General features: G+C 39.4%; 1 protein-coding gene across 1 annotated transcript in view; it reads right to left on the bottom strand.

Annotated features, from left to right (window-relative positions):
* Window positions 1–365: 365 nt before the first annotated feature.
* Window positions 366–23,427, bottom strand: part of LOC127441904 (divergent protein kinase domain 2A-like) — a 57,999-nt gene continuing 34,937 nt past the window's right edge. Inside the window, exons 3-4 of the mRNA XM_051699466.1 lie at window positions 11,929–12,232; window positions 366–2,775 (exon numbers count right to left, since the gene is read on the bottom strand). Coding sequence (XP_051555426.1) covers window positions 2,435–2,775; window positions 11,929–12,232 — 645 coding nt within the window. The 3' untranslated portion in view covers window positions 366–2,434. The remainder of the gene's footprint in view (window positions 2,776–11,928; window positions 12,233–23,427) is intronic.

The following is a 23,427-nucleotide window of genomic DNA, read 5'->3' as shown; positions in this document are numbered from 1 at the left end:
AAAAAAAAAAAAGTTCTCGTAAACCACTTAAACCTGCCCCCCACACACAGACCTAATGATAATGTCTATCCCCTAACCCTCACAGAAACCTTTTTGCATTAAAAAAAATAATAATAAAATAAATATGTTTAAAAAGCCATTTCCCTCATGGGGACCGCTGGCTGGGCCCCACAAGGTAGGTGATCTCAGGTTTTACCATTTAACATTTGGTCCCCACAATGTAGTATAAACATGTACACACCCACACACACACATAATTTATTACCTTGGGAGCCAAAATGACATTGCCTAAATTTAATATACTTTTGTCAAATCTTAATGAATTCGATATTGCTGATTCAATAATGCAAATAAATAAGAACATGTTAAGTATACATATATTTTAATAGACTTTTATCCAGTTGAAAATACAACTTCTGAATGAAAGGCACAGTAAGACCAGACTTTTCTGCAGTCTCAAAACAAAAACACATACAGAAAGCAGACATTATCTTTTCTTACAGAAAATGCACAAATAAACCCTTTTAACATAAATTGCAGATTTCAAAGTTGTACTGAAGGTGAAATATAGGAATATCGTCAAACTATGTGAGGATACAAAATAAAATGAGAAGAACTTTTAAAGCGATAATTCCATAAGCTCCATCAACTCCAATATTGCTTATTATAACTGCACATCAGGTTTGTTGGGTAAAACAAACAGACATTAAAATATGGACACAAAGATATATTTAAAGGTCACATAATTGTTAAGAGGGAAAAAGTTTATGGGTAAAAATGATCTTTGACAATGTAGTGCAACTTGTCTCTGTAAATTCAACGAGTAATTACAGTGCAAGTGATGGTATGTCATGGTTACCGGCATATGAAGAGTTAAACTGCATTGGTCCAAAAGATGAAGGCAAAAATAACAACGCAGACGCAAGTTTATTATGAAGACAGAAACATGAAACATGAGCTTGATTGTGGTTTCTCTTTTCTTAATATTCGGTATTACTTTACAAAAAGGTTGTATACTATATCATTAATGAACAATATTATTTACAGCAATATTCCAGGTTCAATACAAGTTAAGCTCAATCAACAGCATTTGTGGCATAAAACTGATTACCACAAAAAATTATTTTGACTTGCCCCTCCTTTTCTTTAAAAAAAAAAAAAAAACTTGGAAGTTACAGTGACGCACTTCCAATGGAAGTGAATGGGGCAATTTTTTGGAGGGTTTAAAGGCAGAAATGTGAAGCTTATCATTTTATAAAAGCACTTACATTAATTCTTCCATTAAACCTTGTGTATTATTTCAGCTGTAAAGTTGCTTAAATAATAATTTTTGGTCCCATTCACTTCCATTGTAAGTGCCTCACTGTAACCCAGATTTCTGTTTTTTTGTTTTTTTTAAAGAAAAGGAGAGACAAGTGGAAATTAATCAACATTATGACACAAATGCTGTTGATTGAGCTTAACTTGTATTGAACCCAGAATATTCCTTTAATTGTATTTTTTTAATATCATTGGTAGTTCACAGCAATGTTCGTATTATGTATACATTTTAATGGTATGTTAAAATTAACATTAACCACAATTAATAAATGCTGTAAAAGTATTGTTATTTGTTAGTTTGTCAATTATTTCAATAACTAGTGTTAACATATACAACCTATTTATAAAGTGCTACTGAATAATCTTGGTCAAAGCATTGCTAAAAGAACAAAATAATCCCAACAATGATGACAATATTCTTTGGTATTTTTTTCTTGCATACTTTAGTGTTTCAAATAATTTGTATTCCTCTATATTTTCAATAAGTTTTTTTTATTTATTTTTTTTATCATGTCGTCCAACTACCATCACTGACACTCATTGCCACTTTTCACATAAAGCATCAAAGTCTCACCAAGAAGGTTCAGGAAAGATTATGGTCAAATTATGCCTCTTACCAGAGTGAAATTTGATCAAGTGCACTTTCAAATTCAGTTAAGACTTGATTAAGATTCCTGTAGCAAAGTGTAGGTGGTTAATTGAATATAGAGCTTAAAAACAAAACCGAAACCGAGCTTCCTGTGTAAGTTCGGTAATAACCCCCTTGCACACTGTGCTCTCACAGCACAGAATTTATAAATTAAACACAAACCACATTAGAGGATCCTGATCAGGACCCACAATGGCAGAGGGTTTACTGAAGCATCCGCATATACAAACACACACAACACACTAGTCAACCTCAGCCTCTAGTCTGTTGATTTTCACACAATCTTTTTATCCGTGTTCATGTGCAAACTTTTTTAATTAACCCCAGACAGGACCCGGGCCAAAGTTGGCGTGACTGATACTGTCATTTGATAGCGACTCCCTTTAAGGTGTATGATTGTGTTCCTGAATTGTTAAAGTTCTTCTGATGTTTTTTTAGGGGTAACACTGTCCCCTGTTCTCGACACTACCTGTTTGTATTGCTCAGCTGTGTGAGTTGTGTCAGGTACTCCCGCAGTTCTTTAGCTGCCTGAAAGCGACCGTAACGTTTCTGAGGCCTCGTGCACTCATCAAGGAGGGCCGTGAGGTGCCCGTCTTTCACTATGTCAGCCGGGGGGTCGTGGAGGAGACCACCAGTGGTGCCACGCCAGGTGGCAAATCTAGAGAGCAGGTTCTGACAGATAGCGTAGTAGTTGTGGTCCACTGTGACTCGTGAGCAGAGGACGTCCTTGGAGAAGGAGAGACAGGCTTCTTTGTCGCATTCCTCATAGTGGCTCTCGTACCAGACATCATAGTTCTCTGGTTTATCTGAGTGAATAGAAGATTTTCAGTCAAAAAGTGTATAATATAATGCTAAATTAATACATAAGAATGAAAATCAACATGAAACTGCATTCGCAACCAATTTTGACTTCTGCAATTTGACAAAGACCCCGTTTCCACCTGGTATTAAGATGCGTTTCAGGTGATCTGATTATTGTGGTCAGCCCTAAATACAGGTCTAAATGGGGTCAAAAACGCATGTGTCCACATCACATTTGAGGTGTGGATGCTATCCATCCTGTATGCGTCCTGGCAGCAGTGAAGTGCCACCCCTCACCGGTCAATAAACCGCTGCGCTAAAACAAGTGTTAACACTTTGCTGGTTACAAGCTTTAAAAGGAAATAATCATCCGATCGGAAAATTTGAAAAAGCGGATACATACACAATCAGAAGTGCTTCACGGATCTTCTTTAGTGTGTTTGATATCAACACAGATGATAAGCACAAACACCCGGAGCTCCTTTAATACAGGTAATACAATAAAATAATGGATAATTCTGCTTGACATGTTGCGTTTATGCTTGGATTAAATTTCAACCGCATCTGGGAGATACCACACGCCTTCCTCTTTTCTGATTTTGTTGCGCTTTTATATCATGCAGTAACACACTGACATAGTGATTTATGTATGTCATCATGAAACAGAGACCCTCCAAATCCGAACACAAGTTGTCACAGAAGACGCATTTTGCGACCAGGTGTAAACAGCGGTGTGTCACACCTGACCACATATGATCGGATAACCCTAGACGCATCGTAATACCAGGTGGAAACGGGGAATTGCATCATTGCAAACTTAAACAAAAAATAAAATAAAATGTAAAATCAGATGAAGGAATCATGGAAGTGGGCGGCTGCTGCATAGCTCTTTTGATGCACTTTGTCCGCCACAGTTGTCTGATCTCTCTGAACTGTGAGATTTGTTTCTCACAATTCTTTATGGATTGTTTCCTTTCAGGATCATGGGTAGTGTAGCTCTTCTCCAGAAACTCCACTATTAAACATGTCTTGACGTATCCCAATGGTAATGCTTTTTTCCCCTCAATCTACCATTATTTGCCATCATTATTTCCATAAATTAACGTTGACCACCAATAAATATCTGTGTCAGCTATTGGAAAGGCTACATCATCTACAACAGCAGGCTAAAACAATGCCAAAATCGCTACTTGGCTATTTGTTTTATTGGTTTTAAAATTAATCATTAGGAATCACAGCCTTTGTGAGTTCAGTCAAAAGGAACGTTGTTTCAGAGGCAAAGCCAGTTATTATATTCTGATGAAAGATTATGAAGACTTTTTTGTATGGAATAACATTCACTGATGAATTGTGCACAATGACTAGGAACGTGTATAAAGAATGCAAATAGTCACGTTCATGTTGACTTTAAATATAAGTTCCCCATCCTTTGCAAAAGCAATGATTGAAACTTCTTTCCCAGTTCTTTTCAGCATTGAACAATGGTTTCGCTTTATTTCACAGCATGCCTAGCAAAAGCTGCCTTTTCTTTAGCACGGCCTTATCCTTATTTTCCCTATTCTCCCTTTCTGTATAGCATTCAACATAAAGAAGCTCTTTATCATTACATAGTGCTTTATTTCTTAAACAGCATCCATCTGTAACTTCAAAGAGCACAATATGCATTAAAATGAAATTACGTTCTGTAGAATAAAGACAAACTAGGATAAGATTAAAAATAAATTCTTCTGACAGCAGGTGCATATCTTCTCTTGCCACCCATTTTAATACTGAACAAATCAATAACAGTGAGGAATCCTTCCGGAGCTCTTGGTGCATGGTGGGGGTGCACGAATAGACTGGGCTGTGACAACTACTCATCAGCAAAACTATATACAGTCATAAGCCCCTTAAAGAGTGGGAGATCTGCTGTCTTGGTCATTTGACACAGCTCAATATCTTGCCAATAACTAATTAGAGAAAATGAAGTCACCGTGCTGCCAATCACTATCGGGGGAGCCAGTTATGAGATCCTGAGAAGGCAAAGTGCCACAGCCAATCAGAGTGCATGCTTAATTGCTTCTCTGGCTATACTGGAGTACTGTTTACTGCACAGTACTTACTACTTATTCCTTATGCATCAATAAATGTTTTAAATAGTACTATATATGTTTAACCCTCCTGAAATGTTCGGCTAATTTTTTAGATTTAAGAGTTAAAAACAGTAAAATAAAAAATAAAAAAGGCCTGGGTAGCTCAGCGCTGACTACCACATTGGAGTTGCAAGTTCGAACCCAGGGTGTGACTCAAGATGGCGCCGAGTATGGATGCTGCATTGCGAGCTCTGACACAACATAGTAGTGTTTTGTTTGTTTTGTTCACAATTCTTATGTTTTTTGTCTTGGATGTTGTCTGCCTTATTGTCTACGACAGACAAACACTTTTGGACATTGGTTCAGCAACTTCACACCGTAAACCGGACTTCAAATTCCTCAATGCCGACCCGCTGTTTACAAACACGCAAGCGGAACCCTTTGTCTGGGCTGCCCGGCCGCGGAAACACAAAAGGAAAAGGGGAAACAGAGCCGGCGTTCTCATCAAAGTAAGACGCCGCGCAAATCGACCCCCGCTACCCACTATTCTACTGGCAAATGTTCAGTCTCTGGATAACAAGCTCTGCGAGCTGAAAGCGCAGATCTCTTTCCAACGAGAGACGAGGGACTGCTGCATTATCTGCCTTATGGAAACTTGGATGTCTGCGGAGATTCCAGACTCAAGCCATTGAACCCGTGGGGTTCTCCGTGCACCGAGCGGACAGAGCGAAAGACCTCTCAGGTAAAAGCAGAGGTGGTGGAGTATGTTTTATGATCAACAAATCCTGGTGTGATCAGAGGAACATACATTCTATCAAGTCTTTCTGCTCTCCTGCTCTGGAATTTCTCATGCTTCTGTGTCAACCATTCTGGCTACCGAGGGAATTCACAGCGGTCATTATCACTGCTGTGTACATCCCGCCACAAGCCGCCACAGACCGGGCACTCAAGGAACTGTATGGGAGTATAAGTGAGCAGGAAACCGCGCACCCTGAGGCCGCGTTCATTGCGGCCAGGGACTTTAATAAAGCCAGTTTAATATCAGTCGCACCAAAATACCACCAGCACATTAGTTTCAACACACGAAGGGACCGGGTTTTGGACCATTACTACTCTCCCTTCCGGGATGGCTATAAAATCCCTCACCCGCCCACCATTTGGCAAATCGGACCACTCTTCCATTCTGCTTCTGCCCGCTTACAGGCAGAAACTGAAACAGGAAGCACCCACCCTCAGAACGATCCAGTGCTGGTCAGACCAATCAGACTCTACGCTATAAGACTGTTTTGATCACACGGACTGAGAGATGTTCCGGTCTGCCTCTGATGACGACATCGAGCTTTATGCTGATAGCTTAATGTGTTTCATCAAAAAGTGCGTGGAGGACGTGGTTCCGACCAGAACAATACGGATCTATCCAAATCAGAAACCATGGATAAATAACGATGTTCGTGCGGCACTTAATGTGCGGACCTCCGCTTTTAATTCCGGGAATGCGGAGGAGCATAAACAAGCCAGTTATGCCCTCCGAAAATCAGAACAGCAAAACGCCAGGTCAGGAACAAGATTGAAGGACAGTTCAACACCACCAACTCTAGAAGCATGTGGCAGGGAATTAACATCATCACGGACTTTAAAAGGAATAAAAACTCCACCATGAACACCACTGCCTCTCTCCCGGATGAGCTAAATACTTTTTATGCTCGTTTTGAGGGAAATAACACCGCCCTCGTGGAGAGAGCTCTCGCGGCCAAAGCTACAGAGGTTAGTTCACTCTCCGTCTCTGTAGCGGATGTAACCCGATCCTTCTGACGGGTGAATATCCGCAAAGCCGCGGGACCAGACGGCATTCCGGGCCGCGTCATCAGAGCGTGCGCGAACCAGCTGGCTGGAGTTTTTATGGACATTTTCAACCTTTCCCTCTCTTTGTCTGTAGTCCCCACATGCTTTAAAACATCCACCATTGTGCCTGTACCAAAGCAATCAAAAATAACTTGCTTAAATGACTGGCATCCTGTTGCTCTGACCCCCATCATCAGCAAATGCTTTGAGAGACTAATCAGAGATTACATCTGCTCTGCGCTGCCTCTCTCTCTTGACCCATTGCAGTTTGCTTACTGCAACAACCGCTCCACTGATGATGCCATTGCATCTACAATACACACTGCTCTCTCCCACCTGGAAAAAAAGAACACTTATGTGAGAATGCTGTTTGTAGACTACAGCTCAGCATTCAACACCATAGTGCCCTCCAAGCTAGATGAGAAACTCAGGGCTCTGGGCTTAAACAGCTCGCTGTGCAGCTGGATCCTGGACTTCCTGTCAAGCAGACGCCAGGTGGTTAGAATAGGCAGCAACATCTCCTCATCACTAACCCTCAACACTGGAGCCCCACAGGGCTGTGTTCTCAGCCCACTACTGTATTCCTTGTACACACATGACTGTGTGGCAACACATAGCTCCAATGCCATCATTATGTTTGCTGATGACACGACGGTGGTAGGTCTGATCACTGACAATGATGAAACAGCCTACAGAGAGGAGGTGCACATTCTGACAAACTGGTGTCAGGAGCACAACCTCTCCCTCAACGTCAGTAAGACAAAGGAGCTTGTGGTGGACTTCAGAAGAAAAGACAGAGAACACAGTCCCATCACCATCAATGGAGCACCAGTGGAGAGAGTCAGCAGCTTCAAGTTCCTGGGTGTCCACATCAATGAGGAACTCACATGGTCCACAAACACACTGAAGTCGTTGTGAAGAAGGCTCATCAGCGCCTCTTCTTCCTGAGACGGCTGAGGAAGTTTGGAATGAACCGCCACATCCTCACACGGTTCTACACCTGCACTGTAGAGAGCATCCTGACTGGCTGCATCTCCGCCTGGTACGGCAATAGCACCGCCCACAACCGCAAAGCACTGCAAAGGATGGTGCGAACTGCCAGACAGATCATCGGAGGTGAGTTTCACTCCCTTCAGGAAATATATACAAGGCGGTGTGTGAAAAAAGCTCGGAGGATCATCAGAGACTCCAGCCACCCGAGCCATGGGCTGTTCTCACTGCTACCACCAGGCAGGCGGTATCGCAGCATCAGGACCCGCACCAGCCGACTCCATGACAGCTTCTTCCCCCAAGCAATCAGACTTCTGAACTCTTGATCTCCCACGATCAAAATACATCAGCACTGCACTTTATTACCCTTACTCTTATATCTCACACCGGACTGTCATAAATTATATTATTATTATTATATTATATTCTCTCTTAACAACTGACTATCAACCGACAGCCTGAATGTCAATACAGTACAGTACTGTACATTCTATATATACTACTATATATACTTTTTTATATATTTTTATTTTTTATTTTTATTGAATAATGTGTATCTATATAGTGCGTATTGTATACTGTACAGTGTATGTTATTATTTGTATATTGTTGAGTGTAATTATGTGTATATCAGATGTTTAATTTGTGTTGTGTTTATTTGATGTTATTGTAAATTGGTATATGTCTCATCACTGTCACGACTGCTATGTTGATCGGAACTGCACCCAAGAATTTCACACACCATTGCACTTGTGTATATGGCTGTGTGACGATAAAGTGATTTGATTTGATTTTGAGAGTGTGTTGAGAGACTCCAGCCAGGGTTCTTAAGAAACCAATTGGCCTGGTTGCTAGGGAGGGTGGAGTCACGTGGGTTACCTTCCTCGCGTTCACTATGTGGCTGTTCTAGCTCTCGGTGGGGCGTGTGGGGAGTAATGCGTGCATGCCACGGTAAATAGCGCGAGCCTCCACACACACTAAGTCTCCGCAGTAACGTGCTCAAGAAGCCACGTCATAAGACGCACAGACTGACAGTCTTGGAAGCGGATGCAAATGAGATTTGTCCTCTGCCACCCGGATTGAGGGGAGTTAAGCCGACGTCACACTAGCTGATTTTTCGAGTGGTTTTCAGGTGTTAGCTTCATTTATGTAATCACCGGCCAGGCGGAGGGTTCCAGCAACAGAAAAAAGGATCCAACATGTTAGAAAAATAAAATCAGAAAGCGGATGCACAACAGTATGTTTGTATTGAATGTAATTTCTTTACTCACTGAAAGCTGCATATGGACATAGGCATTCTACGGCAAGCTTAGAGGAGATAAATACACAATCACACTTTCACAAGGTAAGGTTTCTCCATGAATCGCTTTCTAAATCACTCTTTTACAACTGTTTATGCTCACACGATACTTCTGTTGTTATTTCAGCAAGCTCCACGTGACGGAATAGAAAGAGTGTTGTGGTGAGTAGGTATGTATCACCCCTCCACTATTTTGCATTAGCAAGTGTGTCATATCTCCGACTGAAGAGAGCAAGATCTCAGTAAAACAGTCTGCAAGTGTGACACCCTTGGTCAGTGTTGGGAATTGGGCATGCCAAACTGGCAGCAAAGAAAAAAAAATTAATCTTAATCTTGCATTTGACAGTAGTTCCTTTGGATTCCCCACAACAATAAATAAATCATTAAAAATAATATATATTTTTTAAATTTGTGTGATACTTTCTTATATTTATGCAATATCAGGGTAATTTGGGTTGTCACTAAGATATTGTTGAGGTGTTTCTTGAACATTACTAAATGGTTGCATGTGGTTGCTTACTTGCCCAGGTCAAAAGAGACCAATCCCAAATCCTAATCACTAGATATGTGTGGGGACATTTACAATCAAAGTATATTTAATTTTGTCAATCATTTTTCGTCTGCCAGGCAGATGTTTTTATTCTGAAATAAATATGTGTTTGACTAAAAACCATGATTTTGTATTTGTTTCAAACGGATACAATTTGTAAGTATTCAAAAAATAATAATTTTTTATTTAAAATGAAGCATTTACTGTATTCAGAGTAGTACCACCACTGACATATACACTCATTGAACACTTTATTAGGAGCACTATGGTCCTAATAAAATGCCCGACATCGTCTTCTGCTGTTGTAGCCCATCCGCTTCAATGTTCGACATGTGCATTCTGAGATGCTATTCTGCTCACTACAATTGTACAGAGCGGTTATCTGAGTTACCGTAGCCTTTCTGTCAGCTTGAACCAGACTGGTCATTCTCTGTTGATCTCTCTCATCAAAAAGGCGTTTGCAGAGCTGCTGCTCACTGGATGTTTTTTGTTTTTGCCACCATTCTGAGAAAACTCTAGAGTCTGTTGTGCATAAAAATCCCAGGAGATCAGCAGTTACAGAAATACTCAAACCAGCCCATCTTGCACTGACAATCATGCCACGGTCGAAATCACTAAGATCAAATTTTTTCCCCATTCTGATGGTTGATGTGAGCATGAACTGAAGCTCCAGACCCGTATCTGCATGATTTTATGCACTGCACTGCTGTCATGAATAAGTAGGTGTAAAGGTGTTCCTAATAAAGTGCTCAGTGAGTGTAGGTGATGCTGTTTCATATAGTGTAAAAACCAAGCCTATGTCAATGTTCATGTTTGGAATCAAAAGGAAGGTGCTGTATCTGTACTCTACCGGGTCTTTCTTGACCCGAAAATTTTTTTGTCTCACGTTTTTTTTTAAAAACAGAAGTGTTTATTTAGAAAGAGACATCCATTTATCATCTTGGAAATACAGCTATTTGGCATCTATAATTGAATGCAATGTAAAATGTCTTCCGTCAGGCCAGTAAAATAATTAGTTAAGAAAGAGACACTAAAAATTCTTATTACAGTGTTGTCCGCTACACATTTTGGCAAAAGTAGCACGTCATCTGGGTATACTATAAATACAAACAGTATACATACTCTATACTGCAGCTACATTATGGTAGTTTAAGGAGAAGGTTAAAAAAAAAAAAAAAAAAAAAAAAAAAAACAACAACAACCAGAACAGTCTAAAGTCTAGTGCAGAAGCCTCTTAATAACATTTTGTGCTGTGGAGATCAACTTTGTAATGTTTTCAGCACAGATGCCACACTGGGCTGCCAACTAGAATTGAAAACTTTAGTAACAGTAAAACGGCACCTCTAGACTTAAGATTTATTGCTCTAGATTTAAGCAATTCAGTGAGAATATTTACAAAGATGAAAATCACCTCCCGTGAATACTTTTAAAGAGCCATGAACGGCAAGATCCTTGGCTTAATTAGTGCATTGAGGAATTATAAACGAAATACATTAAATTCAAAAGATGAATAGAGTGTCTATCCACCCACTGCCCTCCACAAAATGACTTGCAACCTTGATTCCCACGCAGGTCCAGTCAAGTGCTTTTAAATCATAACTGCACATCAATTCAGAATAGAAACAAAATAAAATAAAAAAAGCTTGTGTTACCTAACCTTTCAGAAAGATCTATCTGCAAACAAACACACATATACAATAGGTTGATTCAGATAAACACTGGCAGGGAGTAGCCAATAACAATTGTTTTATACAACAAATGCTCCAAGTTCATCTGCCTGCCCAGTTTGGCCTCTCTGGCAAATACTCTGGCATAAACCAATGGTTCAGCACTGCATCGATCTTTGCCAACTTGCTGCCACCCAGAATCGAAAGTGCAGCTTTGGGCAACATTCATATGTTGCAATGCAAATGCTATGACAGCAATACTTTCTCAATGTGAGATAGAAATTTAAATCCCATGCATTATCAAATTAGAGGCTCTACAGAGTTGCAGGAGAGCTTTCGGTGGCTGTCGATGCTTTATTCATGTGTAGTGTTACAAGAGCTTAAAAGTACCAGAATAGAAACTGAAAACAGACTTTAATTAGAAGTTGTGGACCATGTGAGGCCCATGCAGATTTCCACCTGGACTGTGATAATGCTGACTGAAAGGTCTGAGACACATTTATGTTGATGGGAAAGACAAAACACAGGACCAACTAGGCCAGAAAAACAGGACTAAAGTTGCTACAGCCCAACTGAGGAAAAACTGAAAGTGGGTCACATAAAAGTGGAGGGAGAAAAAAGTGGGAGGAAAAAAAAATAAAAAAAAACACCTAACCTGGATTGCAGTTTCCTGCACAATTTATTAATGCCATAAAGCAAGCCTAAGCACAAAGAGGCTGGAATGAAGTCATACTCACTCTGTTTTATCAGTCTCTTGTCCGCCACTATGACGTTTTCCGCATCAACTACGATGACTTTGCCGTCACGGGGCCCGACCGCAAAGTTGTCGAAGCTGACGTCCAGGAGATAAAGGGCAAAGTCAAAGTCGTTGTTGGTCAGCTGCTCGGCGATGTCCATCAGCTGCTTGGCAAGATCAACTCTCTTCTCCCAGGGTGCATTGTAGAAGCTCCAGAGCTCCTCGCCCACGTAATTCACTGCCACCATCCGGCCACAGGCGCCCAGGTATTTGGCAAAAGGCCATCCCTCATCAGAGGGGAAACTCTGTAGAGATAACACACAAAAAGAGAGAGTCAAGGTGAGAGAGTTTACACATGCAAACAAATAATGATGTTTTCAACACCTTGTTCCCAATGTAAGCCCAGTATCACAACGTATTGTTTGCTTAAAACAAAGTAGCCCTAACAAACTTTTCTTAAGTGCTGTGGATATTCGATAGCCCCATTAAAAATGGATAAGTGGGCATTAAACTTTAATCCCAAAGATAAAATTATTTAAAGGACAAAACACAGCTTTTGGTAACCAGCAGGAGCATTTCAACATCTGTCCTTTGTGGTCAAAACTGGAGAGGCTGAATCATCCTGTAGAGGGGAGCTTCCTGTTGACTGGAGACTGCTGTTCACAGCATATATGCTATGCAATGGACCTCTGGCAGAGCTAATCTGTCAAATATAACCTTTCACCAGCTCACACACTGTTAAAATCTTAAATCTGATAACTGCATAAGGCATTTCAGCAATGTGTCCAATTCATTACATTCATTCTGTCCTTGAGGTAAATTTTCTGACTCAAGTCAATTAAATGAAGACAGAAAAACAAGTTTCATATTTTCACTTTACCTTGACCTTTACTTAATTGCCCCTTCACTAAGGTCCGCCCCCGCTGGTTAACATTGCTTGCTCTGACTAGCTTTGCAGAACATAGGAATGAATGGGAGGTTGCCTTGAACGGCACGTTTTTGGCAAAATATTCTCATAAATGGAAATGCTAGTATTTTTACGTGGGCTGGAATGAAGAGTGACATGTTAAAGCATATTTATTTGACAGTTTTTGTAAAAATAATTGTTAAATTACACAGTCATTTGAAAACTGTGGAGACTGAATCAGAATCAAGGTAAATTATTATGTCACTTGAAAAGAGAAAAGTGTAATTTGATGGTGATAACACAACTGATATCATTAGTGTTAAGTGAACAGAACTGCTTATAACGTCTCATAACACACTCACTATGATGCTGTGAACTCTTAATTACTATCGCCTTTTGTAAGAGCTGAATCAATACATAAATGAATTAACGTTAAGTTATTACCTTTAATTTAGCTTGGAGCAAATGCAGGTGTCCTTGCTAGTGTTATACATGTTCATTTGGGAATGAGGGCTGACACAGTTTAATTCATAGCATGCTCTTCTCGAGATTTATTTAAAGATTAAACAAAGAGAAAGAAAAAAACTGCATGTATCCTCTCTAGTTACCTCGTGCCCAGCAACACATTTTTTGTTTTTGTTTGATCATTTCTATAAAATTCTGCTTAAAACTGCTCAAACACACATAACTCCCGTAGACTCTCGTTGGAAAAAAAGCAAGCGCTTGTCAGAGAAATGGTGCACGGCAACAGTTGTTATGATAGGATTGGTCAAAAACACTTTTCAGACAGGGCTTGGCAAAGCGTCAATTACTGATAATGGCTCCAAGTCTGTTAACTTCATTATGAGGCTTAATATCATTAAGTATTGAACTGCAATGTGGAAAAGATAGCTGTTCTAGTGTATCCGGGTCTTCCATGACTCCACAGTTTGCAGTTGCATACAAACCCATTGATGACACAATCTCAACTAATGATCGACCGATATGGGTATTTTAATGGCCGATGCCGATATCCAGAGTGCAAGGTGCAAATTATAAACCAATAATCCTCTCAGCAGTCCGAACTGTACTTTGTAGTCTTCTGATGTCTGATTTCGTTGCTGAACCAAACCAGACAGTTATTGAAGTGCAGAGGGCAGACTCAATGACTGCTGAGTAAAACTGTATCAGCAGCGCCTGTGGTAGGTTGAACTTCCTCAGCTGGCGAAGAAAGTACAACCTCTGCTGGGCCTTATTCACAATGGAGTCAATGTGCGTCTCCAGTGCCCAGGAACCTGAATGACTCCACTGCTGCCACAGTGCTGTTTAGAATGGTGAGGGGGGTCAGTGTTGGGGTGTTTCTCCTAAAGTCCACAATGATCTCCACCGTTTTAAGTGTGTTCAGCTCAAGGTTGTTTTGAATGCACCAGACAGCCAGCTGTTCAACCTCCCTTCTGTATGCAGAATCATCATCATCTCGGATGAGGCCGATGACAGTGGTGTCATCTGCAAACTTCAGGAGCTTGACAGAGGGGTCTTTGGCGATACAGTCATTGGTGTAGAGGGAATAGCTAGACATATCCTGTAGCATCTCCATCTAGCAATGGCAACAATGAAGCAAAAGGTCCATTAGGCTTGTAAAGAGGTACATTCTCTCACTGATCACTTTACTAGGAACACCTGTACACCTACTTATTCATGCGATTATCTAATCAGCCAATCGTGTGGCAGCAGTGCAATGCATAAAATCACGCAGATACGGGTCAGATGCTTCAGTTAATGTTCACATCAACCATCAGAATGGGGAAAAATGTGATCTCAGTGATTTCGACCTTGACATGATTGTTGGTGCCAGATGTGCTAGTTTGAGTATTTCTGTAACTGCTGATCTCCTGGGATTTTCACGCACAACTGTCTCTACAGTTTGCTCAGATTGCTGCCAAAAACAAAACAAAAAAACATCCAGTGAGTGGAAGTTCTGCAAATGGAAACATCTTGTTGATGAGAGAGGTCCCCGGAGAATGGCCAAACTGGTTCGAGCAGACAGAAAGGCTCTGGTAACGCAGATAACCACTCTCAGAATGAACAACACGTTAAACTTTTGGTGGATGGGCTACAACAGCAGAAGACAACGTCGGGCACTATATTAGGACCATAGTGTTCCTAATAAAGTGCTCAATGCTTGTATGTCTGTAAAATGTTTTAACCCTCAGAGACCCAAGCACTGACATTGATGTATTTTCTTCTTTACTCCTTGCAAGTGTTTTTAGGAATACATTAATTATAAAAATCTAGATTTTTTACGCATATTTTGTTTTGGTGTGAATTGTGTGTGACTAAAGCCCTGGGTATACTTCCATTTTGATGCAAACGCTCAGCATCAGCATACAGTCAAACGTGAGCCTGTCAAAGTATACTCCACATAACTGTGCTCATTGAGACACTGCACTTTCACTTCAGGAGTTTAGACCCCACAGGGCTCGACATTAATGCTTGTCTGCTTGTCCAGGACAAGTGGATTTTTGAAGGAGCAATTGAAAGAGAATTTTACTTGCCCGATCGTACAAACAGACTGATTAAAATGTCAATAACAAAAAAATAACCAGCTATATTTGTGATAGCCTAGACCTGTGTCACTTATTAGAAAGTTCACATTCTTCTTCTGCTGTTGAACGTAATCAAGAGCATGTAATTTTATAATTCGCAAGCGATCTAGTAACAGCTGCGCCCTGTTTGATTGACAGGCGGCATGTGTGTGTGCGCTGAACATACGCGTGTGTTCTGAAAATGCTCACGCTAATTCGCACCTTAACGGTCAAATACATTTCAAAATTCTGCCAAAATGCCCATATTGGTGAGGTAATTCATGTAAACACAGAGAGTGATGTCTAAAGTGAACATACACAGCAGAGAAAAAAAGCAGATTTGTATTTAACTGTCTGACATGTAAGTATAAATACATAGAGTATTTTAAACTTTTTTTAGAAAAAATACTCAACATAAACTTTGACGTTACTTAAGAATGTAACTTAAATGTCCTTTTTTCTCACCGGACAAGTAACTTTTTTACTCGGACAAGTGAATGACCAATTTACTTGTCCGGAGGACAAGCACATGACAATGCTTAAATGTCGAGCACTGTCCCATAAAGATCTCTTTATATTCCTTCAGACTCGAGTTATACAAATGCAGGTATGTCCAGACCTCCTCACACATGCACTTGACTTGCACATCCACTGCTGTGGTTTTTATCTTCATCTCCTGATGTTTAGCAGCAATTAAATCTTCTTAACGCTCCTTTGTGACAGCAACGGCTCAAATGTGAGTATTGCCACATTATGGACATGCTAATTAGTGCAAATAACACCAGCTGCATGCGCAAAAATCGGGCTGCGTGCATTTAGTGCTTGCGCACTCTGCTGATGACAAAATCTGTGTCATGCGTGAGCGTTCGTGTCTGACCGAAGCAAACAATGGCAGTCAACAAGAAAATCTTGATTTTTAAGCATACTTTTCTTCAGGGTGAATTTTGTGATTTTAGCAAGCTGTGACATTCAATATTATTTTCTCCCTCCAAAGCAGTTGTTGTGATACAGTACAGACTGTCAGCTATGGTGTATTTTTTAAATTATTTTCTTTAACATTTTTTTAAAACAAAAATGGGTATAATTTAATTGCTTCAAACAAATGTGCAATTCTGCTGTGCTAGGTCTCAATATAAAAAATAAATAAATAAATAAACAACTTTTTTTTTTTAAATCACAATGCACTTTTCAATGATTAATAATGTTACTGAATTTAGCATTTTAGTTTTAGGACTACTAAATGTTTTAGTTTTAAAATTTAGGTACTCTGAAATATTAAGTGCTAATTAAGTTGTATTCCAGGCCTGACTGTTATACCACCCAGCCTGTGACAACCAGTCAACTCAAGACTACATAACAGGGTGATATACTAGACTACCTTTGGAAACACGTTGCCATCAGGTTTCTTTCTCAGAGAGTGTCAAATGTCTGTAAAAGGCCATGTCCTGGGTTAAAGTGAGGTTGAATTGTTCCAACTCCTGGAGAGAAAAAAAAAAAAAACAACCCTCGCTGTGTACTGCAGAAACTCATTGGACGCCCCTACACCTCACTGAGGAACTTGTCTGCAAATTTAATTTACCAAATTTGTTCCTATTTTCAGTTAGATACTGGCATATAGAAAATGAGTAAAACATTGTTCCCTTCATCGTTCAATAGTAGGTGTAAAAAAAAAAAAAGAAATATGGCCTTAAAAATATGATTATTATAATCAAATTCTAGAATAATTCCTAACATGTTGTAAACTGCAGATATGCCATTTTAACCAATACAGTATACATACCATGTGAAAAAGTTAAAAATGGAAAATATATAGAACATTCTAGACCATAGATGTGGCTCAGCCTCTCCTTTTTCGCCTGTTTTATTGTCCGCAGGGGGAAATCCTGAGTCAGAATGTTTAGAAAAGTGCACGCCTTTCATCAAAAAGCTGCATGAACTAGGTATCATTTATGTTCATAGAAAAACAGTGCAGGACAAGCTATGCCGAATGTAATACTTAGGTTTAAGGATTTAAACAAATTACCAGCTTATAGTACCACCACAAATCACGTACATTTACAGGCTACTTCATAATATAATCTTAAAAAAAACAAAAAAAAAACATGCCAAGCTTGTTTTGTAATAGGAGCGTACAGATGACCTATGATGATGCCTTGGAAACCACCTTCATGAAGTTGCATGCCACCTCCCTTTTACTTGTATTAAATATCTTCTGCTTGCATGATGCACTGATGTTATCAAATAGCACAATGGCATTACAGTGGGTTCTGCTCTGTTACATTCTGCTATCAAATTTCCTGAGAACCTCATAATGCATCTAATGTAACAAATCACTAATTTGTGTTCTAAACCAATACTTTACATTACCACTTACTGTTTGCAAATTAAAGATATTCGCAAGAAGCATTACCACATGTAAAGGAATACAACATTTCCATACTTTTCACTTTAATTGAAACCAGGCCTTGACATTGAAAACAGCTTGTAGAATTTCTTTGAAATAAAAAGTGTCCAGAAACAACAAGCTTTTTTTCACCCTCTCCCTTTTTCCAACTTGAAATGCATCTCTTGCTGTAATTGAAGCTCTGGCAACTAACACTTAAGACCGTTTCCTTATCCATAAAGCTGCGACATTGCTCAAGGACTCAATAAGCTTACAATATAAATAACCTTCAAAATCATATCAAACCATTTCTAAAGAGACATTGAAGAGCAACGCTTTACCAAAATAGGTCAGAGATCCAAGATCTTCGATAAAAAAAAATATATATATATTATTAGTATTTGAATCAACAAACGCAAGCGTAAACTCCTTAAGGTAAATTAATGGCATGTTGAAAAGCTGCAACTACATCCAAGGTCAAATCCAATTATACAGTAGAAGTGACTGTTTAGATGACAAATATTGTCACCTCAAGCCTCAGGGGGTCACAGCTATACGTGCTATCCAGAGTGATAAAATCAGACTAATTAAATCAAAGACTGTTGTAAGATGAGTATAGCGCTCTACAAACACACAACAAACACAAGCAACGCACAGAATGTGCAGAGAGAATTGTTGGAAATGTAACTTGTTTGTTTTTCCAACCCAGTGAAAATCCTACCTCATCAACAATAGAAGAGCGTGTTTGTATGTGTTTGCACTCTACCCCTAAATAAACTCCCAACAATGGCTGCATGACTCAGTGTAGGTGGGTTCAAGGCCGGTGAAATGTGGTTTAAATAAAAGCACTGTTAACATAATGTCATGACAGGCGGGCAGGTGCTGGATGTATATATCCAAGAGACACCCTTCTAATCTAACCTGCTGTTAGGGTGGTGGTAGCTCAAAGGGCTAGTAACCTGAAGGTTGTTTCAAACCTTGCTAGGGCCATTCCAGACCTGGAGATCTCAATATACTTCATTCGAAATCGCAAACAAAAGGATGTGACTTCATTTAGAACAAAATCTGGCCAAAAGAAGGTGTTTTTGAGTTCGTTTTGTTGGTTAATTAACAGCTCGCCTTGGAAAACTCTTCAGAAAACTTCTTACCAGCTGCTAAACACCTTCTTACTGCCATTGGTCCACGTCATTGGTAGGTGTAAACTGGAGCTCCACCTACCTTGAGGCCGGCAGCTAATTCCCGTTCATGCCATTCATTCAGTTAACATCAATCAACATGAACACACCGGTGTGCAGTTATTAGCAAGCTGGTGCAAACTGACCAACATCTGTACTATCGTTCGTGCAGAGACATTGTCCAAGAACATGTGATGCAATATTTTTGAATCGGCACATATTATGGCCGCATATAGCGTGTTAGCGCATTAGCGTCATGAATTCAGAATGTAAACAAGACAAATTGTGCATTTCCTATTGCATATCAGGGTGTTTTCTCACTTGGGTCATCTTTAAAAGAACCAAACTCAGACCGCTTTAAGTGGACCAAGAAGTGAGTTGCATTTGCTTTGCATTCACACTATCTGTGACCTCTAAAGTGGGCTCAGATCTCTTTTTGGTCCACATGACCCGTTACGGGGTCTAAGTCCATTTTGCATTTACACAGTGCTGTTTTTGTGAAACCCAGACCCTTTTTAAAAGACAAAATTTATGATAATTTTTATTATTATGGCAATATTAAATGTTAAGAGTACAATTTGCTCTACATATTAACTTGTGAGATTATTAAACATGTTTAATACCCTTAAAATAAATAAGCATGAGTACAGCTGTCTTTGTTCAATAAAACATTTTATTGATCTTTTGCATCAAAAAAGAACTATTACACAGTGTAAATATATAACACCTTGTTCTTATACATTAAGAGGGAAAAGCAATGCATTTAACTGAATGTATTGTATTTTTAATATCAATAATACTGTATTTAAAGACAAATTTCAAGACATTAAAATCATGTATTATGGTAGATTAGTCATATTACCAACAAAAAATAAGATTGATCATGGTTTTGCCTATTGAAAGTTTAAGGCAACATCCATTCATTGAAAACAATAGCAATATATTCCTATCGTAATCTCTTAACTGCCACACACCATTCCAACCCTCAAGTCTTCATTTGCACAGAACACCGAAGAAAGATTTGAGTTTATTTTGTGAATAGTTTAAATAATTTTCATCAGCAACTTACTCTGTCATCTCCATAGAACATAATAAGCGACTCATCGTGTCTCTTCTGTGCGCCATAATTACTGGTGTACGGTAACATGTCAGGGTCAAACAAGTTTGGCATTACGCAAATGAGAAAATCAAGTGAGCCCGGAACGCTGTGTTCACAATGCACGTTATTAGTGAACCGAACCGTAGGCTGTAAGCGAACCGTACTCAGACCACCTCCCGAGATGGTCTCGGTTCGGTTCTTTTAAAGGGAGATTGTTCTCGTACTTTTGTGTTACACCGTCATATGGCAATTTACTGTCCTATGATCACCAAACTCTCATTAACATACAGACTTCTATGCTCGCCAGATGCCGCCGGGATCCTGGTAGTTGGAACTTTGCCCATCCTGGATTCCTTTCGTCTATATCAGTGGGACTCTGTCGCTTGTATTGTTGCTTTCACATAAGAAGCATCACATATGAGGCAAGCGAGGAGGTGTATTACTAAGAGCAAAGAGAGTTTCGATCCTCCGAAATGCATCCTTTAACCATGCAAACGCATTGTTTTCAGACTTCTGCGTTCTTCCGGAACACGCACACCTTGCTACCATGGAGAAGAGTCGCTCATGGCTCCTCCCTGTTGTTCCGGATCAGCTGATGGCAACTCGTCGGTGTGCCGAAGAGCAGAGTCTTGGCTGGATGCTGTGGACTTGTGCCCTCTTGCAGAAATCTCTCCAAATTACTGCATGTTTTTAAATTCCCCTAGATCCTCTGGATGGCGAGGGTATAGCAACTGTTTTTATGAAGCATTTTAAATTTTGTCAACTCTCAACTGAAAAATATACCAGCTTTGAGTTACAACTGTTTAAGGTGGAGCTTGCATCTCCTGTGCTTTGTGCACTTATTTATAGACCTTCTACATATAACAACGTCTTTATTCTAGAGATTTTTCATCTATCTTTGTTCCTACTGTTGATAATTTTCTTATTCTTGGAGATTTTAATATTCATGTGTGTTGTCCATCCAAGCCTTTGGCTAGAGAATTCTTAGAACTCACTGACTCTTAACTTCACCCAGTCCATCTCTGGGCCTACACATAGGCTCGGTCATACTCTGGATCTTGTTCTGTCTTTAGGTTTTCCTATTACTAATATTGTCACTGATGACATCCATTTATCAGATCATACTCCTATCCTTTTTAATGCTACACTTCCTCTGTCAATTCCCATAACTAAATCTATGGGCCATGAGTCTACAGAAGTGAGCTTTTCTGAGGCTTTTCTTGCTTCTCCATTCTCCCTTATAATTGAATACCCTTTCCCTTGGCCTAGATACAGAAGAACTTACCACTTTGTTTAGTTTGACATGCACAGACATTTTGGATGTGGTTGCTCCATCCAAGCTTAGGCAACCAAAAAAAAAAAAAAAAAAAAATATTCGCCTTCAGCCCTGGTTGAAAAGTGAAATCTGAGTCCTTAGTCAAGAGTGTCGGAAGCCAGAGAGGAAGTAGAAAAAAGAAAAGCTCCAAATTTCTTTAGAGATTTTTAGAGATTCACTGGAGAATTTTCAGTGTGTACTGAAGGCAGCAAGAGCAAGCTATTTTTCGGATATTATTCACAATGATTCTCATAATGTTTTGTTTAAAACTATAAACAACATGCTAAAACCTGTAGTCCCATCTCTGAAGTAAATATAAAAACCTGTGATGATGACTTAATTTTTTTCTTAAATAAAATATCCACAGTTCTGTAGAATCAACGTCAAGATCTAACTATTTTAGTAATTTTGAACCTGTATCTTTTTCACAGCTAGTAAATACAAATCACACATATGAAACTTACAACTAATGTTTTTGATCCCATTCCCTCATGTTTGTTGATAGGCCTGATAGACACAGTAGGCCCCAGCATCCAGTCTATTATAAATAGCTGTTTAACTAACGGCATTGTTCCTACTTGCTTCAAACATGCAGTGGTTCAGCCTTTTCTTAAAAAATACAATTTGGATCCCAGTGTTTTAAATAATTTCTGACCTATAGCAACCCTTCCATTTTTATAGAACGTACTTGAAAAGGTTGTTTTGTCTCAGCTTGGTCCTTTTTTATTAGATAACAATATTTTAGAAAAATTTCAGTCAGGCTTTCGAACATACCACAGTAAATTACGTAAAGTAACTAATGATATAATGCTGGCTGTTGATCCTGGTCATGCAGTGGTTATGATTCTGCTTGACCTAAGTGCCACTTTCAACACAGTCAATCATGACATTTTGTTAGGCCGTTTGGAGGGTGAGGCTGGTATCCGTGTTAATGCCTTAAATTAGTTCAGGTCTTATTTAACTGACAGGACCTTTTGCATTAATATTGGAAGTTTATGTTCTTCATCAGCACCCCTTAGTTGTGGCGTTCCTCAGGGCTCTATCCTTGGGCCTATCTTATTTTCACAATAAATGTATCCATTAGGTTCCATTTTCTGCAAGCATAATATTTCATACCATCTCTATGCAGATGACACAGTTGTACATTCCTCTTAAACCAGGAGACACTCACTCTTTCAACTCCCTCCCTCAGTGCCTGGAAGATGTTAAGTTGTGGTTAGCGAGACATTTTCTCCAGCTTAATAATGATAAGACAGAATGTATTGTTTTGGTTCTCCTACTTCCACCAATGAGATCAAGAACAGATTAACTTCCATTTAAATGAATGTGTCTGACCATGTTAAAAGCCTTGGTGTAACCTTTGACCTAGCCTTGAAATTTTATAAACAAATAAACAGTGTTGTAAAAGGTTCTTTCAACTACGAGGTATTTCTAAACTGAAATCTATTTTATCTGTTAAAGAACTGGAAAGAGTGATTCATGCGTTTATATCCTCTTGCCTTGACTACTGTAATTCCCTATATAGGGTAATTTCACAGTACCATTTTTCCCGCCTGCAACTGGTACAGATTGCAGCTGCAAGGCTTCTGACAGGTACTAAAAAGAGGGAACATATTACACCTGTGCTGGCGTCTCTTCACTGGTTACCAGTTCAATACAGAATTGGGTTTAAGGTGTTGTTATTTGTTTTCAAAGCTTTGCATGGTTCAGCTCCACAATACATTGTGGATCTTATCTGTCCCCATCAGACTTCAAGACCTCTGAGTTCTTCCAGTCAAACGCTTCCGTCTGTCCCCCATTCATGATTTAAATCTAAAGGTGATCGTGCCTTCTCTATAGTTGCTCCCAAACTTTGGAACTGTCTTCCTTTAACTATTAGATCCTCACCAACTTCAGTGACTTTTAAATCTCATCTTAAAACATTTTATTTATTTGTATTTATTTGGCATTTAAAGTAGAGCAATGGCATTGGTGTTGATGAGTCTTTTGAATGTATTATGTTTTTGATTTCATGTTATTACATGTCTTTTATGTATTCTTATATGTTATATTCTTTC

This window comes from Myxocyprinus asiaticus, chromosome 6 (assembly GCF_019703515.2).
Source record: "Myxocyprinus asiaticus isolate MX2 ecotype Aquarium Trade chromosome 6, UBuf_Myxa_2, whole genome shotgun sequence".
Lineage (NCBI taxonomy): Eukaryota > Metazoa > Chordata > Actinopteri > Cypriniformes > Catostomidae > Myxocyprinus > Myxocyprinus asiaticus.
The sequence above is the reverse complement of the archived record's forward strand: the minus strand, read 5'-3'. Positions and strand labels throughout refer to the sequence as shown.